General features: G+C 32.8%; 1 protein-coding gene across 1 annotated transcript in view; it reads right to left on the bottom strand.

The window, feature by feature from the left end:
- HFM1 (helicase for meiosis 1) overlaps positions 1–25,170 on the bottom strand; it is a 126,117-nt gene that overhangs the window by 77,987 nt on the left and 22,960 nt on the right. The window contains 14 exon segments of the mRNA XM_032614876.1: positions 2,329–2,409; positions 6,818–6,865; positions 7,664–7,797; positions 8,417–8,511; positions 9,448–9,593; positions 9,977–10,078; positions 10,186–10,229; positions 14,472–14,560; positions 14,644–14,844; positions 17,034–17,192; positions 17,411–17,488; positions 18,070–18,221; positions 18,862–18,994; positions 19,457–19,527. Coding sequence (XP_032470767.1) covers positions 2,329–2,409; positions 6,818–6,865; positions 7,664–7,797; positions 8,417–8,511; positions 9,448–9,593; positions 9,977–10,078; positions 10,186–10,229; positions 14,472–14,560; positions 14,644–14,844; positions 17,034–17,192; positions 17,411–17,488; positions 18,070–18,221; positions 18,862–18,994; positions 19,457–19,527 — 1,533 coding nt within the window.

Below are 25,170 nucleotides of genomic sequence, written 5' to 3' on the forward strand. Positions count from 1 at the left end.
ATTATTCTGGGTATGTCTGTAAAGGTGTTTTGGATGATATTAACATATAAATTGATAGACTGAACACTGATAGAACATTAGTGCTCTTTGCAATATTAATGGATTTCCATTTAAAAGATTTCTGTGGACAAATAAGAATGTAAAAATCTTAGGCTAATCAATTTCATCTCTTTTTTACTACCTTTCTTCTTAGCACATTTAGTATGCTACCGAACCCCATGAATCTCCTAGAGAAGATAGTTTAGAGTAAAACTGTATTCTCTATTTTAATTTGGAGTCTCTCACCCCCCACCCCAGAACACTCACTAAGATAAATTGGTGTATGACATGAAGATCTAAATAGATTTTCACTATACCATTTATTGAAACATCAATCCCAAGGCAGTTCTCAATTTTAATGTGCAAAAGAAGCATCCAGGGAAAAAGCTTAAAATCTAAATTACTAGGTTTTACTCCTAGAAGGTGAGGTTTGTAGGTCTGGAGTAGGGTTCATTAATTTCATTTTTAACATAACAGCACCCTCAGTTGACTTTGAGAGGAAGTAGTTAACCCAACCGCACTTTAGGAAACATTACCCTGCTACGTGATAAGGAATATTTTCAGCTCCAAGATTGGATTGTCCTTTTGGACATTCCTGCCTGGACATGGAATGAGTGAGGAATGAAAGAGAAACCAAAGACATCAAACATTTTTTAATAGGCTTAACAAACCGGTTATGCTATTGAGAATAAGAGGCAAGTAGAGATACATTTTCCTAACCTTGGACAAAAAAGGGCAACAACTCATGTTTTCAGAGGAATTTTTTTTGCTGTAAATGTTCATTACCCCATTTCATCATCACAACAACCCAGTAAGGTAAGTAGGATGCGTAATATATTCTTGTTTTACAGATAAATAAACTAAGGCTCAGTGAGCATAAGGTCACAGCAAGCATAGTGGCAGAACTGGGACTAAAATCCAGGCATTTGGAACACAAATTTTATGTCCATTCCACTGTATAGTATTCCAGGTCAAATTAACTGTTATATGCTCTGGGTGTCAAGTTTCATGTCATATATGTAAGAAAAGATTTCCAATAGAAAACTAACGTTCAAATGTCACAGCAAAGGTGAGAGACCAGGATCAAAACTACAATTCATTTACATAATGACCATAGCTTAAGCTGTGAAGGTAAATTATGTTTTCAAAGAAATTATCATAAACTGGGAATAAAGGTCCAACATCTACACATTTAAGAAGCCCATAGTAAAGCAAAAAATGTCAGCAAAGAGAAATTGATTAAAGAAGCAGAAAGAGAATCAAAAGAATGTTAAAAAGAAGAAAATTAATCAGGTAGTATTCACTGATGATTGAGAAAGAAGACAAATATTACACATATCATTTATTAGGTATGTTTAAAGGCAGAAGGAATGTTGTCAGTGGATTCAAGAAGTTCCACAGGGAAAGAATTATAGTGGGAATAAGATTCTTGAGAATTAAAGTATCTGAAGAATAGATGAAGAAGTTATATTAGTGATTTTCATGCCCCCTTTAGTGAGACATCCTAGAATACAAAGAAGGTAATTCTCACAAACAAATTAGGTTTATCAGAATGAGAACCATGGGTGAGGAAACAAATGTTATAAATCTAGGGCTGAGAGTTAGGGAGGTAAATTGTTTTTAAAAACCTTATACAAATAAATACAAATAAAAACATAATACAAAATCATACATTTCTATAGTACAGTTGCAAGTATGTAAAAATGCATTTAAAAATGGAAGGATACATGAAATGTTAACAGATAGTCTGATTTTTTTAAACTTTCCTATACTTCCCAATTTTTATTCAGTAAAGTATATCTTCTTAAAAAGTTTAATTTGTTATAATGAAGTCAATATTTTCCCCTAAGAAACTTCTAATCATGAGTGGTAAAAACTACAAAACATTCTTTCTTGCTTCTGTTATACCCTATATAGAATCAAAAAGAGAGAGACAGAGAGAAAAGGAGCCTAAGTAACCATCCATACAAGCAATGTTTGAATAATTAAGAATTGGTAAAAGGATAGCTACAAGAGTTATGACAGGACTGAAGCAACCCAAAGATTTGAGCATTTTAATCCTCTGCTAAAAGTCACCGGAGTTAGCAAACACAAATTCTGTGCCTGTCAAAAAGAAGATCTATAATTTCAGAAATAAAACTCGTATAAATTGATCATGCTAATAATGATGATACCCTACTGAGAACTGAAACCACAATTTTACCATCATCTAAATTTTAGTAGAAAAAATATTTTAATTTAGACTTAAGTAAGCAATTGTTAAATTTACTAACAATGATGGAAAATTACCAGTTGGTTTGAAATTAACATCTTCATCCATCTTTATCAGGTCCAGAGATGATAAATCATTCAGATTCTTCAAACATAATTCTGTTCAATTATAGAAAACATATTTTTTACTTTAGTAAAATAAAGAATCAACACAAAATAGAATTTATTATAAAATATCCTGAAGGTGTATTTCAGTGTAATTGTTCTGGGAAGAACTGTAGTCCCTATTTAAGTGGTTAAAAAAAAAAAAACTCATTTAAACAAAAGAGCTGACTAATATGCTGAAAAAATTTTCTAGCAGTAAAAATAGTACAAATAATAAAAATAACACTCAAGTGATAACATTTACAACTTGGAGCTTTTAAAATGATATATTTGTACTATCTCATTTAATCCTCAAAACACAACATGGCAGGTATTAATATTATTTCATATACAAGTTAGGAAATTAAAGAATAGAGAAGCTAAGTGACTTGCTCCAGGTCTAAATAACTGTTTTGCCATTTGACTTCCAATACGGCAGTAGTTTTTCTTTTTAAAAAAGCTTTAAGATATATACACACAAAGTATAAAGAGTCAAATAGTTCTACAGAGATTGTTCAAAAAACACCAGTCTTTCCCCCTCCTCCTAGTTTGCCACACTCTTTTAAGGTAACCACTATGACTATTTTAGCTGATGTTTCTAGTATTTACTTCAGCATCTCTGAATATGACACTATTGCACCTGGAAGGAACCTCTGAATAGGAAGCAATGCAAGTTCACTCTCACTGATTGATGGGGATCAGAGCAATTGTAGTAACCTGTTGCATTCAGTGTTCTCTCTGTTCCCTGCTATAAAGACACAGACCTACTAGAGAATAGACTTGAGGATATGGGGAGGGGGAAGGGTAAGCTGTGACAAAGTGAGAGAGTGGCATGGACATATATACACTACCAAACATAAAATAGATAGCTAGTGGGAAGCAGCCGCATAGCACAGGGAGATCAGCTCGGTGCTTTGTGACCACCTAGAGGGGTAGGATAGGGAGGGTGGGAGGGAGGGAGATGCAAGAGGGAAGAGATGTGGGAACATATGTATATGTATAACTGATTCACTTTGTTAGAAAGCAGAAACTAACACACCATTGTAAAGCAATTATACTCCAATAAAGATGTTAAAAAAAAAAAAAAAGCCCAGGAGATTAGAGGCAGTTAACAGCAGAGAATGGGAATACCACAACCTATTCAATGTTACATAGAATAGCCACTCACAAAAACATAGCCCTTAGAAAGCAGGGTTCTTTGAAAAATACTTTAGTTTAAGCAACATTGCTAAGGCAGCTTGATAGTTTTAAGTGTTTGGTTAAGTAAGGCTTTTGAAGTCTTTGCTAATTTTCTTAATTACCCACTATTAAATTAACAATCAGTGGCCATCAACAAAAGTCTACACATAATAAATGCTGGAGAGGGTGTGGAGAAAAAGGAACCTTCCTACACTGTTGGTGGGAATGTAAATTGGTACAGCCACTAGGGAGAACAGTATGGAGGTTCCTTAAAAAACTAAAAATAGAGTTACCATATGATCCTGCAATCCCACTCCTGGGCACATATCCAGAGAAAACTATAATTTGAAAAGATACATGCACCCCAATGTTCATTGCAGCACTATTTACAATAATCAAGACATGGAAGCAACCTAAATGTCCATCAACAGATGAATGGATAAAGAAGATGTGATATATGTGTATATGTATATATATATATATATATATATATATATATATACACATAATAGAATATTACTCAGACATAGAAAAGAATGAAATAATGCCATTTGTGGCAACATGGATGGATGGATGGACCCAGAGATTATCATACTAAGTGCAGTAAGCAAGACAGAGAAAGACAAATATCACATGATATCACTTCTATGTAGAATCTAAAAAAAATAAATAATACAAATGAACTTATTTACAAAACAGGAAGAGACTCACAGACATAGGAAACAAACTTATGGTTACCAAAGGGGAAAGAGGGGGAGGGATAAATTAGGAGGTTGAGATTAACATGTACACACTACTATATATAAAATAGATAACCAACAAGGACCTGCTCTATAAGCACAGGAAACTATACTCAATATTTTGTAATAATGTATAAGGGAAAAGAATCTGAAGAAAAATATACATATATATAAAACTGAATCACAATACTGTACACCTGAAACTAACATGACATTGTAAATCGACTACACTTAAATAAAAAAAAAAACAATGCTCTCAAGTTGCAACTTCAAAAAAATTAATATTCAGTAAGTTAATCAAACAAGAATGCTTACTATATGCTGAGCACTATTCTAAGCTTAAAGTTTATAGTAGTGAACAAGGCAAGGTTCTTCTTCTATAAAACTTGTATTTTACTGAAGAAAGCAATCAATAACAAATAAATAATTTCAGGTATTGATAAGTATTATGAGGAAGGGAGAGATTGGGATTGACATGTACACACCACTATATTTAAAACAGATAACCAACAAGGACCTGCTGTATAGCACAAGGAACTTTGCTCAATATTCTGTAATAACCTAAATGGGAAAAGAATGTGAAAAAGAATAGATACATGTATATGTATAACTGAACCACTGTGCTGTACACCTGAAACTCACACAACATTGTTACTCAACTATACTCCAATATAAAATAAAAATTAAAAATAAGAAAGGTATTATGAAGGAAAATAAAGCTGAGAAAGGAACTAAAGAATAACAGAGTTTTTTAAGCTTTTATTTAATTAAGCTTACATGTATTTCAGATACACAGCTTATAATTTCTGATTAAAGTAAGGACGTAGTCATCCTAATTTTCAACATAAACACATCACCTTTTCCAAGAGCAGGAAAACAGCAGTAACAATATGGAAATTGTTTTTCCTTTGTCTCTGTAAATGTGGGTTTAAATAAGGTAGTCCAGGACTGACTACCTTGATGACCTGAATGAAATGAAGGTTCAGGCCACGTAAAATATGCAAGAAGTGTTTCAAGAATAAAGAGAGTGCAAGGACCTGAAGTGTGAACAAGCTTGATGTGGTTAAGGAACAGCAAGATAGCCAATTTGGACAGAGTGGAATACATGAGGAGAAAGTGACAAGAGATGAAGTTAGAGAAATAGGCATGGGGATACCAAATAGGACTTTGTGGGTTCTGGTGAAAGTTTGCATTTTATTCTAAGAGTGATGGGAGAGCTACTGGAGGATACTGAGTAAGAAAGTATAACAAAATTTAGGAAACAGCATATTGTATGCTAAAGACCCTTCCTAAGAAATTTAAGGCAGACCTCCAAGCAAACCAAAACATTCTATCCAGTTATATAATAAATTTGGCTATTCTTTATAGGCAAAACTTAGTCACCTATAATAACTGAAAATAAGACAAATATGAACTGTTAAGAACATTTAAGAAAAGTTAAATCTTTACAGTTACCAGAATATAGCAAGATATTTCTTGGTCTGTCTCATTTTGTGTATTTGATCATTATGACAAAAAATATATGCTTTTAAAACTCCATTACAAATTTGGTCAATACATAAAGAATAATACAACTATATTATAGATCTGTTTCTCAACAGCTGCATCATGAACATAAGCTATTGCTAATCAGCATGTTTTTTTGTGGTACGCGGGCCTCTCCCATTGCGGAGCACAGGCTCTGGACGTGCAGGCTCAGCGGCCATGGCTCACGGGCCCAGCCGCTCCGCGGCATGCGGGATCTTCGCGGACCGGGGCACGAACCCGTGTCCCCTGCATCGGCAGGCGGACTCTCAACCACTGCGCCACCAGGGAAGCCCCTAATCAGCATGTTTTAACAATATATTTATTCTTTAAGAAAGACAATTTTACTGCTTCATCCTTATCTCTGCATTTTTATTTGCCATATGTGTATATCCAAGTAGAGAATAAATTAAAATTGGCTAAATATTTTTTGGGATCTAACATGTTTTCTTTTCCTGGAAGACAGTCTCAATACAATGAAGAGGCAGCAATTTCTACTCCTAATAAATGCTTAACAATCTTTTGATATTTTAAAAGATAGGTAATGAAATACTGAGTGATTAACTGAAAACTAAAACTGGGTTTGATAGGAATACTTCATTAGCACAGATTAAGATAAGAAGCCCATAATCAAGCTTGGCTTATATTTTCAGTTAAAAGTAGACTAGAAAAGGAACATAAAGAGTTGAGTATCTATAGGCAACATTTCCAAAGACCAGGATCATTTTAAAAGTAAAAACAAACCAAGTTAACATGTTATACAAAGGAAGATATTCTGATAGAATTAATAAATAGATTAATACAGAAAAAAAGTACATGTGCCAAGCTTTACTTACCTGTGAAAAAGAAATCCATATTTTCTTTTCTGCAAACAAGGTTATTTTAAAAAATACTTTCCCGGAGCATTCTTACTTTCATAAAAACTAAACTTTTTCATTAAAATGTATAGAATATAATTTTTAGAAGGAAATGCATCTAACCTTGTAATTTTGATTCAATTCCATCTTTGCTCAATCCAGATGCAAAACCTATATAAGTTATGACAATTTATTAAAAATAAAATACAATGAGATGAATTCATCTTTAAAGCTCACTTTATACTCCAGTTAACTAGAAAAGAGTAATCTAACTCAATCTTAAATAGAAGAAAAAAGTAGCTTAAAGTTAAAACAACGCTTAAACATCTATAGAAAATAAACACTGTTGTGAAATCCTTTCAATATCAATTGGCTATCTCTTGTTATTTTTATTGTATAACAGTGACCAGGAATATTACATGTATTTTTTTTCCTTAGAGGTCTGAAAGTTTTGAACCTATGTGTATTAGAATGGTATTATAACACATCAGGTTTTAATCTGATATTCTGCAATCCCAAGCATTTTTATTTTATAACCTGTACCACATGAAAGAACCCTCTAGAAGCAACATAACCATATGTGTGCTAGCTTTAGAAGCAAGAAGAAAATTCCAGCAGCAACAGTATTACTATATACTTTGATTTGAACACCAGTTCAGACAAAATTCAAAATTTCTTTTTGACTTTAACTTATTTTAAATAATTTTAGGCATTTAAAAAATTTTTGAGATAATTTTTTTCTAAAAGATCTATTTTTAATGGTGTTGATTTCAAGCCTTATTAAAAGACTAGAAGTAAAACAGATAAATATTTCTCACGTTTCTCTACTCTTGCTCTAACTGTATTTGTTATAATTGTTTTTACTTCTGCTAACTATTAGTTTCTATAATCTATTCTGTGACTTATTAGTATAAAGTAGGCCCAATTGGCTTGATAAAATTACTACTCTTCAAAATCAAAGTAACAAACCATAATGAGATGGATTTTTCAAGGCTCTGATATAAAGCAAGGTTGATCGTATCCATTCCAAAGCAATATTCACATCTGTGATGGTATGCAATACTATCTCCGCATTTAAATGCTCAATAAGATGTCTGTGCAAACTAATGGAAAAAAAACCCTTTTCATTAGTAATATATATTTCAGTGCCATACAACTGTTACTTGTTTAGAATAATTCAATAATATAATTGAATAATATTGTTACTTTAATAATTCACGAAAGTTAACTTAATTTTCAAAAATATGACAAAACCTTAAAATGTCAGTTTAACTTTTAAAAACATTATAGATTTCTCTCTACTCCATGGATCTAGAAGACATTATTGCTTTAAAAAAGGGTGGGGAGTGGATTACATCCTATTTTCCCCAAAAGTACTATAATCAAACACTTTACTAAAAGGTCTCAGGTTGCCTGTCTCCTACTATTATGCAAATTTTAAAGATGTAAAAAGATGTGAAAATTACATTCCTCCCATTACTAATCTGGCCTTTTATAACAAGGATACATGCAACTGCATGCTAAGAAGTATTGCTGAACAAAGATATTACCCTGTCTCTTTTTTAACTATTAAATTTCTTAAAAGTACACACTTTCTAATTAGATTATTGAAAAGTTTCAAGAAAATGGCCTTAGAAAATCCCCTAATATATTAAAAGGAAAAATACAGCCTATATTAACATTAACGTATTAACATCTTCTGGGAATATTTTTCCATATTACCTGCTTTCTACATTGTCACTACAAGCTAGCATCTGAATATACTTCTCTTTTGTACTTAACCGAGTCATAATAACTGCAGTAGCTGTAGTGTCAAACTGGAAGGAAAAAAAGAAAACAGAAATGTAGTAAAGAAAAGCACATGTTGATACCAGTCTTCTTCAATAACTCAAGATTTTCATTTTATATTAAACAGTTCCCTGTCTTAAACAACAGGTCAAAAAGGCCTTAAAAATGCTTCTGAATTTGAATATTAACTGAAAATTTGACTTAAAAACCTTCCAAGAGTATAGATGTAAAAGTACCACTTTGGTTTCAATGTAACATAATTTTGGCAGTAGTAAAATCAAAACAAACTTAGGTAACTGGTTAAAAGCTGTAAGATTCGGGGCAATTTATTTATAATCTAATTTATCCTATAATAATTATAAATTTGTATGACACAATATTTTGATATTCTTTGAAAAGATATTCTTCCTAAATTTTCCCTTAGTACCTATATGAATGACTTCTTTATTCAAGAATTTGTCAGATTAGGCCATGTTTTATAATGCGTATGGGCTGATTTTTAATTGTCGCAATATCTTGGGACCACTATTGGCATTTTGTGCTAGGATCCAGGGATGGTACATGTTCTGCAATGTATGACAGTCCTACACAATGAAAAACTGTCCCATCCAAAATGCCAATAGCATCCCTATTCTGAATAAAAAACAAACAAAAACAAAAATACTTAAAACCAAAAAAACCCTTTAACAGCATACACATTAATAAACCCAACCATTTATCAACCCAACCATTCATCAACCAGTGGGAGCTTAGAGGGAATGAAGGGAGTATGTCTCCTTTGGTGAGACTTGTTTTACTTCTACTCCTCCATTAAAGTACATTTTCTTAGTTACATTTATGCTTAAACCTAATCTAAACGTGAAATGTTAATCTTTTGTCTAACAAAAAATACATAATTATATCCTTTTTTTGCTTTTTATCTTGTCTTTAAAATAAATTACAAAAAGTGAAACACTGTCACTTACTTGAGGTCGACCAGCTCTACCAATCATCTGTAGAATGTCTGTTTCACTGTACTCTTCAAACATTCCTCCAGCATAATGCATTGTAGATTTTATAACTACTAGGTGAGCAGGCAAATTTACTCCCATGGCTAAGGTACTGGTAGTAACTGCATCAAATTATGGAATATTACTTTTAAGTCATATAACTTTATTGCTTCAAGTAAACATTCTCTTATAAAAGATATATTCTTATAAATGTAATAAAACTCATATATAGGAAATTTAGAATAAAAAGCAAAAAGAAAACATTACAACGTAAAATACTATATCTTAAAACCAAAAAGCTACTAATTCTTACTTTTCAAATTGCACTATGTTCAGTAAGATGATAAAGAACTAAAATTGCCAGAGAGTTTACTATAGCACGTATATGTATGGATAGTTATATAATTTTAGATTCTTGGAAGAAAAGCAGAAATAAGTCAGAATACCTGAGCTTTTTCTTTTTCCAAAAGATCTTATAATATTCATAAGAATACGTTTTACTTACAAAGAACTGGTAGATCTCCAACAGTAAAAGCTCCTTCAACTACTTTTCTATCTGACAGCTCCATACCAGCATGATGATAAGCAACACCATGTATTAAGATATCTGTAAAAGAAATATATCATCTGTTATGTACTGTTGATATTTCATCAGTAATTGGCTCTTTTTATTTATAGCTGAAAATACTATTCAAAAATTATCTCTAAACCTACCTCTCAGTTTTGAATCTCTTACGGAATATGCATACTTATGTAACCTATTTTAAAAAACACAAAATTATTGAGTTATTCCCATTAACATCAAAACTCTTAGTGTATTAGTTAATTATTTTGAAGATTACAGATATCAAAATATTTTCACAACATCATTTTTTGAAAACCATCTTTAAGAAGCAGAGAATATCTAACTTTCATACTGAGAAGTCCCTAATTTTATAACTAAGAAAAAAAAAAACCTAAATAATCCAATTTTAAGAAGGGCAGAGGACCTGAATAGAAATTTTTTTCAAAGATGACACCCAAATGGACAGCAGAACAAGAAAAGGTGCTCAACATCACTAATCATCAGGGAAATGGAAATCAAAACCACAGTGAGATATACCTTCACACCTGTCAGAATGGCTATTATCAAAAAGACAACAAATAAGTGTTGGTGAGGATGTGGAGAAAAGGGAATCCTCATGCACTACTGGTAGGAATGTAAATTAATGCAGCCACTATGGAAAACAATATGGAGATTCCACAAAAATTTTAAAATAGAACTACCATATGATCCAGCAATTTCACTCCAAGGTATTTATCCAACAAAAACAAAACCACCAATTCAAAAAAACATATACACCCCTATGTTCATTGCAGCATTATTTACAATAGCCATGATATGGAAGCAACCTAAGTGTCTAACAATAGATGAATGGATAAAGAACATGTGGTACTTGTGTGTTTGTGTGTGTGTGTGTGTGTGTGTGTGTGTGTGTGTAAAATATTACTCAGCCATAAAAAAGAATGAAATCTTGCCATTTGTGACAACTGGATGAACCTACAGGGTATTATGCTAAGTGAAATAAGTCAGACAGAGAAAGACAAATAAGTGAACTAAGTCAGACAGAGAAAGACAAATACCACATGATTTCACTCGTGTGGAATCTAAAAAACAAAACAAATGAACAAACATAAAATAAAAACAGAGTCATAGATACAGAAAACAAACAGGTGGTTGCCAGAGGGGAGAGAGGTGGGTGGAGGAAAGAAATGGGTGAGGGAGATTAAAAGGAACAAACTTCCAATTATGAAATAAATGAGTCATGGGTACAAAATGTAGAGTGTGGGAATATGGTCAATAATTATATAATATCTTGCATAGTGTCAGATTGTAACTAGACTTATCATGGTGATCATTTTGAAATGTATGGAAATACTAAATCACTGTTTTGTGTAATAGGAACTAACACAGTGTTGAAGGTCAATTATACTTCAAAAATGAACAAATTCATGGAAAAAGAGATCAGATTTGTGGTTACCAGAGGCGAGGGGTTGGGGGTTGGGGAGGGGCAACTGGATGAAGGAGTCAAAAGGCACAAACTTCCAGTTATAAGATAAATAGGTACTAGGGATATAATGTACAACATGATAAATATAATTAACACTGCTGCATGTTACATATAAAAGTTGTTAAAAGAGTAAATCCTAACAGTTCTCATCACAAGTGAAAAACATTTCTACTTCTTTAATTTTGTATCTATATGTATGGATGATGAATATGCACTAAACTTATTGTGGTAATCATTTCATGCTATATGTAACTCAAATCTTTATTCTGTACACCCTAAACTTATACAGTGCTATATGTCAATTATATCTCAAAAAAACTGGGGAAAATAGGGAAATAAATAATTATAAATAAAATCACCAAAAAAAAAAAAAAGAGAGAAAAATACCCCCAAAGGCTCAGGAAACATTTTCACTATGAGAATACTACCAATTAACTTCCTGAAGTTAACTAAGATTTTTTTAAAATATAGAAATACTTTTTAAGTTAAATGCATGATACAACAGAAAAATTATTTTTAAAAAAGCTAAAGAGACCAGAGTACACAAAAAGTTGGGCATGTTAGACAAGTTTAGAAACCTTAGTAACAAAATCTGGGGTTTATGGGCAAAAAGAAATCTTGTGGGAGCTGCTAGAATCTGACTGGTTAAACGGGAATTGACATAAGCAGCACTCTCTTTCCCCTAGTCGATAGCAACTCAAAATGGCATTCCACCCCTTTTCACTTATGCTTTTCTCAGGGAATGAAGTAAAAGCCGAACATACAAATGAGAATCTATTCAACTGTTTATTGTGCCTGAGTAACAGACTGACCGTGATATATGATAAATATTCTCTAGAGTATAAAACAAAAAGGTAGGTAGAAAGAAATCTATGTTATTGTTATCTTGATAGCATTAATTTCACATTTTCCCTTTCTGTCTACCTCTTAGACCTCATGTACTTTTTTGGCTATAAGCTCTATTTTGGTTTCTCTTTCTCTGGCTCTCTACTGTATCTTATTGTTTAATCATGCTTTGCTGATGTTTGTAACAAAAGCTGCATCATAGAGAGTTTTTATCTTATGGCAGTAACTAAGGAGATCAAGTTAAATCCTTAAAGCAGAAGTAAAATTATGAAAATAGTATATACAGCATGGATAGGTGGCTGCATATGTAATTCTTTAATGCACTAAATGACTAGAGATCCACCCTTTTAGTGGATAGAAAGTCAAATGTCAGAAAGCTAAAGTGGTATCCTCTAGGTTTGGTACACATCTTTGGTTGAAAAGTAACCAGAGGTGTAGCCACAGGGTAGACTGTAATTGGAAAGCTGATCTGATCCAAAGTGAAGAAAAGTACATCCCCCACCGTAGAAAATTAGTCAGAAAAATCAGTATCTGCTCATATCCACATGTAATGATCTAATCCAACTTTGGTTTGAGGTCTACCACTAAACTTATTTATTTCCAAAAATTGTTATTAATAATAAGCTAATATTAGTAGTAAGCATGTGCTGGCACTCTGCTGAGTCTTGCTAAGATTGAGGGGTAAATAAGATGACCATGAGTCCTTCTTTCCTCAAGACGTTTACAATCAAGGAATAGAACAGATATTAAATAACAATTAAACAAAAGCATATTTATTATAATTACAGTAAGTTTTATGAAATAAAAATATAGGGTGCCTGTAAAAGCAAATAAAGGGACACTAAGAATCATGGAAAACTTCTTAAGAAACTGATATTAAAGGTGAGACTTGAAGGATGAATAAGAGGTAAAAAACAATTCTGGGCAAAGAAAATATGATTCAGGAAAGCTCTGTGTAGGATAACAGTTTGGTGTATTCACAGAACACATTATACAGGGTATTGCAGGCGATATTAAGTATTTAGGATTTTAGCCTAATGACAACAAGAAACTATTAAAGTGTTTTAGGCAGAAAACTGACATGTTTAGATTTGTAATTTTAAACAATCACTCTGCTATGAATATAACATTAAAGTGGGATAAGAGTGTGTTTGTGGTCATCAGATAAAAGGCAAGAGATTAATAATTACTTGAATGGGGAAGGTGGCAGTGCTGATGAAGATAAAATGATATATTTGAGATATATTTACAAGTAAGAATAGACAGGACTTGGTAATTGATTGCCTATGGGGAAGAAGGTGAAGGAGATGTCAATGACAGGTTTCTGCATGAGCAACTATGGAGATGATAAATAATCAGGATGGGGAACACTGGAGGAGGAACTGATTTGAGAGAAAGAACCAAGGTTCTCTTTTGGACATACTGAGTTTGACATGCCCACAGATATACAATCGGAGATGTCAGGCAGGTGGATGGTAGGCCTGGAGCTCAGAATGGAGGTCTGTGTTGGAGCTGTAAATCTGTAAATTCACAGACATATATAAATATGTGTATACATATATTCTTTGAACCATGTGATAATGAGACTCAAATACCTAGGAGTGTGGCATTAGAAAGAATGAACCTTGGATAGAACCCCTAGAATGTTAACATTTAAGAATCAGGTATTATAAGTGAAAAGCGACTGAGAATGAGTAGAAAGCAAAGTAGCAAAAAACATGGTAGAAATGATCATGGAAACAGTCTGGAATTTTTAAATTAGGTGGGAGTGGTCAAATGTGTTAGAAGCTCCTGAGAGATCAATTAACAAGATCAGCTTTACTAAAAGATTACAACAGATACTGGATTGAAAGTGAGTAAAAAATTGAAGACAGCAATATGAATAATCTTTCAAATCTGGCTATGAAATAAAGAAGACAGGATCACAGTTGCATCAAGATTCATTGTCTTAATCATCCAACTTACTTTTATCCTTATTTTACAGATGAGGAAACTAAGGCTTAGAGAGGTCAAGTAACTTGAAAAGGTCAACCCAGTTTTCTCATCTCATCTAGGTTATCCTTAAAAGTCTTTCTACCTCCAAGAAAAAGATTTAAAATATACCTCTGTTTCTGTTCCACAGTCATAATAAATTTCGCATCTTTCACAAGAACAGAAGCAGCCTGTTGCACACCTTTCCTTGTTGCACAAAACTAAAAATGAATGAATAATTTTTGTATTAATCATATTAAAAACTGAACATTACACTAAAAAATAAGCAACCAACAAACCATACCACAAGCGTGGGTTTCTGATCAGAGTACATTTGTATAACACTGGCAACTTTGTAGTTGAGGGTTAAATCAAACTTAAATTCGGTTTGGTTATTACTGCAGGGAAATCCAAGGACCACTTTCTCAAGTTTCACTGGTCTATGTCCCTCATCCATTTTCAGACATACAGCAGATCTTTCACCATCTGAAAGCCATTCTGCAATCTTTAAATGACAGAAACATACACATTAAATTTTTTTCTAGTAAAGTTTTATGGCTAAAAAGCCCAACTATAGTTCACTTTAAAGTCAAGTTTAAAAATATTTAGTCAAGTAGTCTTTTTCAACATTACATATTCTAGTGACACTGTTCTATTGATATATTGGTAAATATTTTCAATAACAGTGGTTCAAGATTATACCCACTTTTAACATGGTAAACTTCCAATTAATTATTATTATTTTGTTTCATTTTCCTCCTAAGAGTCTAAAGTAAAATTAAAATTAATTTCAATAGAGAAGTCAAATTTCTCACTAGCACTGTAACTTCTTTGCTATTTTTCAGAATGATGCCCAGATATGGCTGACACTTCTTTTGTGCTATCCTAAATATTAGCTGAAGAGTAGCAAAGTAATGATTGGCTTAGACTGGCAAAGGCTGACAACTTTTTTAAACAAAGAATAAATAAACACTGAGAGATGGCAGTGCCAAAAGCACATTTCAGACTCAATGCTAGAGTCCTTAGTTAATTTCTGGAGCTGTGGAGAGCCATCCTTAACTTCACATAGCCTGGTGCCCTGCTAATGAAACTGATTGTTTCTTTGACAGGAAGATAAATTAATGAGTTTTTAATGGCACAGGAAGGAAATATTAAAACATTTTCAAGCCTCTCATGGGTAGGGATGAGAACAAGAATTTACAGTTTGAGCAGAGCAGAAGGCAAAGGTTGAAGGCCTTAACTCAGGGGAAAACTGAGGTAGAGGACTTGTAGAAAGAGACAGAGAGATAGCATTCACAGAAGCAGTGATTATCACAAAGGGGAAGAGAGTTTCAAGAATTACAGAGTATTGATATTTTGTAACTGCTTACAAATAAATAAGAAAAGTTTAGTATCCCAATGTTAAAAAAGGGTTAAGTCTATTACTTTGCAGGTTGCAAAAAAAGAACTTAAAATAGTTGACAAATATATTAATATTTACTTCAGTAGTAATCAATGCAGTACAAAATTTTAAAATAAGGTACCATTTCAAATAACAAATTTGAGAACTATTTAAAAGTAATAATAACAATAATAATTTCATTATTATACTATCCAGCATTAGAATACAGAGAAATGGCTGATGGTAGAGGTATAAATGAATATAACATTTATTGAAAGCACTGTATTCTTAGAGTTTTATATACCCTTTGACTCAGTTATTCTACTTTAGCAGACCATCCTAAGGAAATAATTGTGATGTTTTCTTAGATATAATTTCAAGACTATTTACAATAGCAAAAAATGGAAACAATCTTCCACCATTAAGGTATTAAATAAATTACAATAAAACCACAAAAAATTGTATTAAAGAATAGTTAATAACATGGAAACATTTGTAGCTAACATGCAAGTCATAAAAGTGTATGTATATTATGATTCCATCAATACATCTAGAAGGACAAATGCTGGGTTTTTTAAAATTTACACATACTTTAAAATTTTCTCTATTATTCTTGAATATAAACAAAACAAGTAGTCATTTTAAGAACAAAAAGGATTAACTGTGCTAAACTAAAGATAAAGGCAAAATTTTACATTGGATTAGAGAATACTGTACAACAGCTTTTGTGGAAACAATTTCTAAGAATTAGCTGGGGGAAAAGTCATATTACAGTAGGCTGAGAAGTAAATAGCAGTAAGAAAGCAGAGTGAAATTGTACTACTTTTCAAGTTTGCCAAAAAACTGAAGAAGAAAATTAGGATATGTGTTTGTTATAGAAAGTATAATACTGTACAATTATTTCTTTACATGTTCATGCACACTATTAACCATGAGATCCTCTTCAAGAGCAGGGTCTATATGTTTTCACTTTTGCATCTATCATTAGTGCTTACCACAATTCCAGGCACATAGAATTGGGGGTAACATAACACCTCATATTATGAAGTGTCTAAAACCCATGAAAGTATGACTTTTAGATACTATTAAACAATAGACTTGCACCAAACATATTTTATTAAGCCCGATCAACCAAATTTTATGGTCTTAATGCTGTCATGCCTATGAGATCTAACCATAACTTTCCACGATATAACTTTCCTATTAAATTGGTTAGGTGATTGACAGAAAAAAAACAAACACCTCACTTTTCTCTAAGATTAAATATTTCACTAAGTCATAAAAAATTCTGATAGACTAAAATTCTAACTTACATCCTCAGCATTTGGAATTGTTGCAGATACAGCTACAAATCTCATTGGAATAATACTGCTGGTATTTTCTACAGCATGAGATAAAAACTGCACAGTTTTCATTCTGCTGACTACAACTTCAAGAGTTGGTCCACGATTTTCATCTTTTACAACGTGTATCTGAGAAAAAAATTAAGACTCATTAGCTATAAAATAAAAATCTATCTAGTCAATTAAAATGTAAAACAGTATTAAACACTCTTTCTTAAGAAAATAAGCATTTTCCACTTGAAGGGATAAAGCAAACATAGAGTTTGGTTGAAAATGTCTTGTTTCTTTATATCCATTCAAATCATCTCTTCATGTTTATCTCTGAAAGTGAATAACGCGTTCACTACCTCATCAATGAGAAACAATCGAACCAGTTGGACCAAAGAGTTGTCTCTCCATTTCCTAGTCATGCTATCCCATTTTTCCTAGAGAAAAAATGCAAGTGGTTTAACATGATAAGGAATTATAATACGTATTATTAAGATGTTGGTAAAAATTTTAACATGACTTGTTACAAATGATGGGCAATATTTTAGTTGATGTCTTAAAAGTATCCCAAAAGATACTTAAAGATTTTTAAAATTTTAAAGAATTTTGATAATCGTGTGTTTAAAAAATTGAACTCCCATTTATTTTTTAAGTTTAATCAAAAATATTCAAAAGTATAGTCTAATTACCCTTTCTAAGCTCTACCAAGGTCCTCCTGCTACAATACATAATATTTGGATAAAGAATACAAGCAATAAGTATGATTACAAATCATCCACAATAACAAACTGCCTATTCATATCTTTTGCCTATTTACTCCATTTGGTTGTTTGTCTTTTACTTAATTGATTTGTTAGTATTCCGTATGTACCCTGAATACTATTACGTATTGTTTGTTTGCTTCACATTGCAAATATAGTCTTCTACTTTGTATTTTCTTTTAACTTTTTTCCATGGTGAAGAGAAAGAGATATTTGCTAATAAACCAAGGAAATAATAAAATATAAGCAACACCTACTGGAGTTGTCATAATAATATGGGCTTGCTGAATCTCAAATAAGTCATCCATTACTGTATCTCCAGTGAGTTCTTTACAGTTCAATCCTATTGGTCCAAATTTTTCTTTCCAATCATCAAAACGCTGACTACACAGGGCTTTTATTGGTGCCACTACAACAATATAAGATATTTATTTTAAATATCAGTGCAATTTAAAAATTATTTTCACAAATAGTTAATAAAGTTAGCACACATATAGGTGCTGCCTAGTATTTATAAATTAAAAATTAACAATATAAACATATTATTTAGAACTATAAAAGTAATCATCAAACAGAACTAAAAATAGAAAAAGAAGTGATTGCTCAGGAGATTGTAACTAAGAATGAAGAAAGGTAGGGCGGAAATTATCACCCTTTGTGATCACTGATTTTTTTAACCATGTGTATAAATTATTTTGATGAAAAAAATTTTAATATATACCTAAAAAAAGAGAATAGAGGTTCCTATGGAAATTTCTCGGATTACAAAATGTTTGATTCTATTTGTTCATTTTCCCTGTCCTTTTAAAAATAAACATGTAAAGGCCAAATTCTCAATTCCAATACTATTTTTATTTGTAAATCTGGGAAAATGTGATTTGAATTTAATGTTAACAGATAAGACCAAATGTGACATGTCTTTATTTAAAAAGTATGGAAAACCAAATAATAATTCTTATGTCTTGAATTTGAACTTATTTCTTACTTATACCTCAATGGTTTATCATTATTATAATTAATTATCACTCTTTCAATATATAAATACTTACTGTAAACAATTTTAATGTTCGACCATGGCAATGGTACTTCCATTAACAATCTTGTTATAGCTAGCTCAAACAATACAGTTTTCCCCGAACCAGTTGGAGCACAAATCACAAAATTCCTATCTGTATAAAGAAGCTAAAAAATAAAATTTAATCAACCATAGAATATACAGAAATTTTCAATTCTCAATTTGTTAGAAAATATGCCTTAAGAAGACTCTATGGAATAATAGTTCAAACATCTTTACCTCTAAACTTATTAAAATTATAAGCTGGCTCTAGGTCTATCACCCTCAAAAAATAAAACTATTAATAATTTATCATCTTGTTTGGTCAAAGTAATATGCTAGATAGACCTAGAAGAAAATAATTTCTTTAGCTTCCAGAAAAATTGTTATAAATCTAATAAATATAAACAACCCACCTATGAAAATTACATGCATTCATTTAACAAACATTTTTTGAGCTCCTATAATGTACCAGTCACTGAGTGTAGCACTGAAGACAAAAAGATGAATGTGATCTAGTCTCTGCCCTTAGAGAGCACACAATCTAGTAAGAAAAGGCAGATAAGTAAATAATTAAACAAAATACTTACATCATCAAAGGCTTTGGACTGTATATAGTTGAAATATGGGAATTCTTTGAAAATACTTCTAAATTTTGCCGCTGAGAATAACATTAAGGAGTTAAATATTTCAGAATTTTAAAAATCAGTTACTCTTAACTTAAAAATTAAGTTAATATTGACTTTGACAATATTTAATGATGATGCTTAATACTTGCTATTTTATCATAAGAAAGGAATTAACAGATATAGAGGGAAGCACCGAGATGGCAACATAGGAGGCTCCTGAACTTCCATCCTCCCATGGATCCACTGAACAAACAGCTACACATGGAGCAATTCCCTCTGAGAGAAATCCCCAAACTAGCTGAATGATTCCTTTACAACAGATGAATGAGAAAATACCTACATCAAAATGGGTGGGAAAGGCTGAGAAACTCTTGCCATAAATCCCACTCCTGGCACATCACCATACAATTGGGAAGAAACCCCCAACTCCCAGATCCTCCCTGAGGAGCAGAGAGTTTGGACCACACATCTAGTGCCCCAATTTTTAAGGCTCCTGCCTGAGGGATGGGCTCTCAGAACACCCAGTTCTAGAAGCCAGAAGGGCTCGCATTTACAAGCAAAGAAAATAAGCATCTTTTAAATGGGCACAGGAACATCCCACTACCCCCACAGGTATACATCCAGGCTCAGTGCAGAGGGGGCAGGCAAAAATGCCCATTTTCAGTTTCTCCCTGGAAGGAATTTTATTGCATATTTTCTCAGCTGCTGCCTGAAGTTCTGGCTTCTAATCAACCTGCATCTAGGTGCTAACTGACTGCAATCCTGCCCTTTGGGACACTGATGGATCTTGGCACAACCTTAACTTCTGTTAGCCACTAAGAACAAAGGCAGAGGCTTGGATAATCATGAAGGTTTGACAGGTAACTAGGAGCCCAGGCCAGGTTGACTGACAAGGTTCATCTCTTATACCAGACCAATCTCTCAAGACTGGGGAGGTACCTGTTTTGTCTAACGTTCAGAGACCAAGACAGAAAGTCAAGAAAAATGAAGAAACAGGGGAATATGTTTAATAAATAAATAAATAAATAAATCTCCAGAAACTGAATTTAATGAAACAGAGACAAGTGATTTACCTGATAGTTCAAAATAACACATAAAGATGCCCATCAAGGTCAGGAAAGCAATGCATGAGCAAAATGAGAATTCCAACAAAGTCATATAAAATATTAAAAAGTACCAAACAGAAATCATAGAGGTAATGAACAGAATAACTGAACCGAAAATTTCAATAGAAGGTTTCAAAAGAAGACAGATCAACTGAAAGAAAGGATCAGTGAACTTGAAGACAGGGCAGTGGAATTAATATAATCACGGGAGCAAAACAAAAAAAAAAAAGAGGAAGAGTGAAAGCAGCTTAAGGAACTTAAGGAACACCATCAAGTGGACCAATATACACATTATAAGGGTTCCAGAAGAAAAAGAGATAAAGGGGAAGAAAGCTTATTTAAAGAAATAATGGCTGAAAACTATCCTAGCCTGGGGAAAGAAACAGACATCCAGATCCCAAAATCCCAGAAATTACTAAAGAAGGTGAATCTCAAGAGACCCACACTGAAACTCACAGTAATTAAATTGCCAGAAGTTAAAGACAAAGAGAGAAACTTAAAAGCAGCAAGAGAAAAGCAACTTGCTACCAAAGGAATTCCCATAAGATTGAGTGAATATTTCAGCAAAAACCTTGTAGACCAGATTGTGGAATGATATATTCTGGGTGCTGAAAGAAAAAACTGCCAACCAAGAATATTTTACCTGGCAAAGCTGTCCTTCAGAATTGAAGGAAAAATAAAGAGTTTTCTAGACAAACAAAAACTGAGGGTGTTCATCACTAGACCAGCTTTACAAGAAATGCTAAAGGAAGTTCTTTCAAGCTGAAATGAAAGGATGCTAATTAGTAACAGGAAAACATACAAAAGTACAAAACTCATTGATAAAGGTTGATACATAGCTGCATTCAGAATACTCTAATATTGTAATGGTGGTAGTTAATCACTTATAACTGTAGTATAAATGTTAAAAGACAAAAGTACTGTATCTATAATAATTTATTAATGGAGACACAATATTAAAAGATACAAATTGTGACATTAAAAACATAAAATGTGAGGGCTTCCCTGGTGGCGCAGTGGTTGAGAGTCCGCCTGCTGATGCAGGGGACATGGGTTCGTGCCCCGGTCTGGGAAGATCCCACATGCCGCGCGGAGTGGCTGGGCCCGTGAGCCATGGCCACTGGGCCTGTGCGTCCGGAGCCTGTGCCCCACAACGGGAGAGGCCGCAGCAGTGAGAGGCCCGTGTACTGCAAAAAAAACCCATAAAATGTGAGAAAGTGAATGTAAAATTGTAGAGCTTTTGTACGCATTCAAAGTTAGTTTTATCAGCTCAAAAGAGACTGTTAAAACTGTAAGATTTTTTTATGCGAATCTCAAGGTAACTACAAAGCAAAACTCTACAGTTGATGCACAAAGATAAATAGAAAAGAGTAAGAACATACCACTACAGAAAATCATCAAATCACAAAGGAAAAGAGCAAGAGGAGAAGAACGGAGCAACAGAACTACAAAACATCAGAAAACAATAAAATAACAATAAGTCCAACCTATCAATAAATACTTTAAATGTAAATGGACTAAATTTTCTAATCAAAAGTCATAAAGTGGCTGAATGGATTTAAAAAAACAGGACTAAATTATTTGCTGCCTATAAGAGACTCATTTCAGCTTTAAAGACCCACAAAGAAAGTAAAGGGATGGAAAAAGATATTCTATACAAGTGGAAATAAGCAGAAAGTAAAGGTAGCTTTACTTACATCAGACAAAATAGACTTGAAGCCAAAAACTGTAATAAGAGACAAAGAGGTCATTATAATTATATAATCCTCTATTGGGAGGATACAGCAACTGTAAATACTTATGTACCCAACATTGGAACACCTAAATATATAAAACAAATATTAACAGATCTGAACATAGAAATAGACAGCAATACAATAATAGTAGGGGGCTTCAAGACCCCACTTTCAATAATGGATAGATCATCCAGAAAGAAAATCAATAAGGAAACATTAGACTTAAACTATACCTTACACCAGATGGCTCTAACAGATATACACAGAGCATTCCCTTCAGCAGCAACAGAATACACATTCTTCTTTTTTTTTTAATTAAAAAAATTTTTTTTTTTGCTGTACACGGGCCTCTCACTGCTGTGGCCCCTCCCGTTGCGGAGCACAGGCTCTGGACGCACAGGCTCAGTGGCCATGGCTCAGGGGCCCAGCCGCTCCACGGCATGCGGGATCCTCCCAGACCAGGGCACGAACCCGCGTCCCCTGCATCGGCAGGCAGACTCTCAACCACTGCACCACCAGGGAAGTCCTACACATTCTTCTTAAGTGCACATGGAACATTCTCCAGGAAATATCGTATGTTAGCGCACAAAAAAAGTCTTAAGTTTTAAAAGAAGACTGAAATCATATCAAGCACCTTCCCCAACCACAATAGCATGAAAATAAAAATCAATTAAAGGAAGGAAACTGGAAAATTCACAAATATATGGAGATTAAACAACATGCTCCTGAACAACTATTAGGGTCAAAGAAGAAATCAAAAGGGAAATCAAAAACATACCTTGAGACAAATGAAAATGGAAACACAACATACCAAAACTTTTGGGATGCAATAAAAAGCTGTTCTAAGAGGGAAGTTTATAGTGATAAGTACAAAAATGAAGAAAAACGAAATATCACAAATAACCTAACTTTACACCTCAAGGGACTGGAAAAGGAGGAACAAAATAAGTCCACAGTTAGTAGAAGGAAAAAATAACAAAGACTGGAACAGAAATAAATAAGAGACCAGAAAAACAATAGAAAAGATCAATGAAACAATGAGCTGGGTCTTTTTGAAAAGATTAACAAAATTGACAAAACTATAGCTAAGATAACTAAGAAAAAAAGTAGAGATGATTCAAATAAATAAAATCAGAAATGAAAGAGGAGAAAACACAACTGATAAGACAGAAATACTAAGGATCATAAGAGACTACTATGAACAATTATATGCCAAAAAGTAGATAATCTAGAAGAAAAGGAAAATTCCTAGAAACAAGAACCTATCAAGGCTGAATCATGAAGAATAGAAAATCTGAACAGATCAATTACTAGTAAGGAGAGTGAATCAGTAATCAAAAATTTCCCAACAAAGTCCAGGACCAGATGGCTTTACTGGTGAATTTACCAAATATTTTAAAAGAATTAATACCAATCCTTCTCAAACTCTTCCAAAAACTATAAGAGAAGGGAATGCTTCTAAACTCATTTTATGAGGCCAGCATTCCACTGATGCCAAAGCCAGATAAGAACACCATAAGAAAAGAAAATTACAGGACAATATCCCTAATAAACATAGATGCAAAAGCTTCAACAAAATATTATGAAACTGAATTCAACAGTACATTAAAAGGATCATATCCCATGATCAAATGGAATTTATTCCTGGGATATAGGATGGTTCAACATCCACAAATCAATCAACGTGATATACTGCTTTAACAAAGCAAAGAATAAATATCATATCATCTCAATAGATGAGGAAAAAGCATATGACAAAATACAGCACCTTTTCATGATAAAAACTCTCAAGAAACTGGGTACAGAAGGAATACACTTCAACATAATAAAGGCTGTATATAACAAGCTCACAGCTAACATTCATACCCAATTATGAAAAACTGAGTCTTTCCTCTGAGGTCAGGAACAAGACAAGGATGTCCATTCTTGCCACTTTTATTTAGCATAGTATTAGATATCCTAGACATGGCAATCAGACAAAAAAAAAAAAGAAAAAAGAAAAAAAAAAGAAAAGGAATCCAAATTGGAAACAAAGAAGTATAACTGTTTCTATTTCCAGGCGACAAGAAACTATATATAGAAAAACCAAGACTACACACACAGAGACCAAAACAAAACAAAACAAAACAAATAAACAAATTTAAAAAACTGTTACAACTAATAAACAAATTTAGTTAAGTTGCAGAATACAAAATCTATATACAAAAATCAGTTGTATTTCTATACAGTAACAATGAAATATCAGAAAGAAAAATGAAGGAAATAATCTCATTAACAACAGCATCAAAAAGAATAAATACTGAGGAATAAATTTAACCAAGGATGTAAAAGATCTGTAAACTGAAAACTATAAGACACTGATGAAAGAAATTGAAGACACAAATTCATGGAAAGATATTTCATATTCATGGATTCAAAGGATTAATATTGCTGAACGTCCACACTACCCTAAATGATCTACAAATTCAATGCAATCCCTATCCAAACTCCAACTGCATCTTCACAGAAATAGAAAAAACAATCCTAAAAATCATATGAAACCACACACACACACACACACACACACACACAAAAAAAAAAACAGCTAAAGCAATACTAAGAAAGAAGAACAAAGCTGGATGTAACACACTTCTTGATTTCAAACTATATTACAAAGCTATGGTAATCAAAGCAGTATGGTACTGACACTAAAAACAGACACATAGATCAATGGAGCAAAATATCCAGCCCAGAAATAAACCCATGCATATATGGTCAATTAATTTTCAACAAAGGAGTCAAGAATTGGGAAAGCATAACCATTTCAATAAATGGTGATGGGAAAACTGTATAT

Source organism: Phocoena sinus, chromosome 1 (assembly GCF_008692025.1).
Source record: "Phocoena sinus isolate mPhoSin1 chromosome 1, mPhoSin1.pri, whole genome shotgun sequence".
NCBI classification, from domain to species: Eukaryota; Metazoa; Chordata; class Mammalia; order Artiodactyla; family Phocoenidae; genus Phocoena; species Phocoena sinus.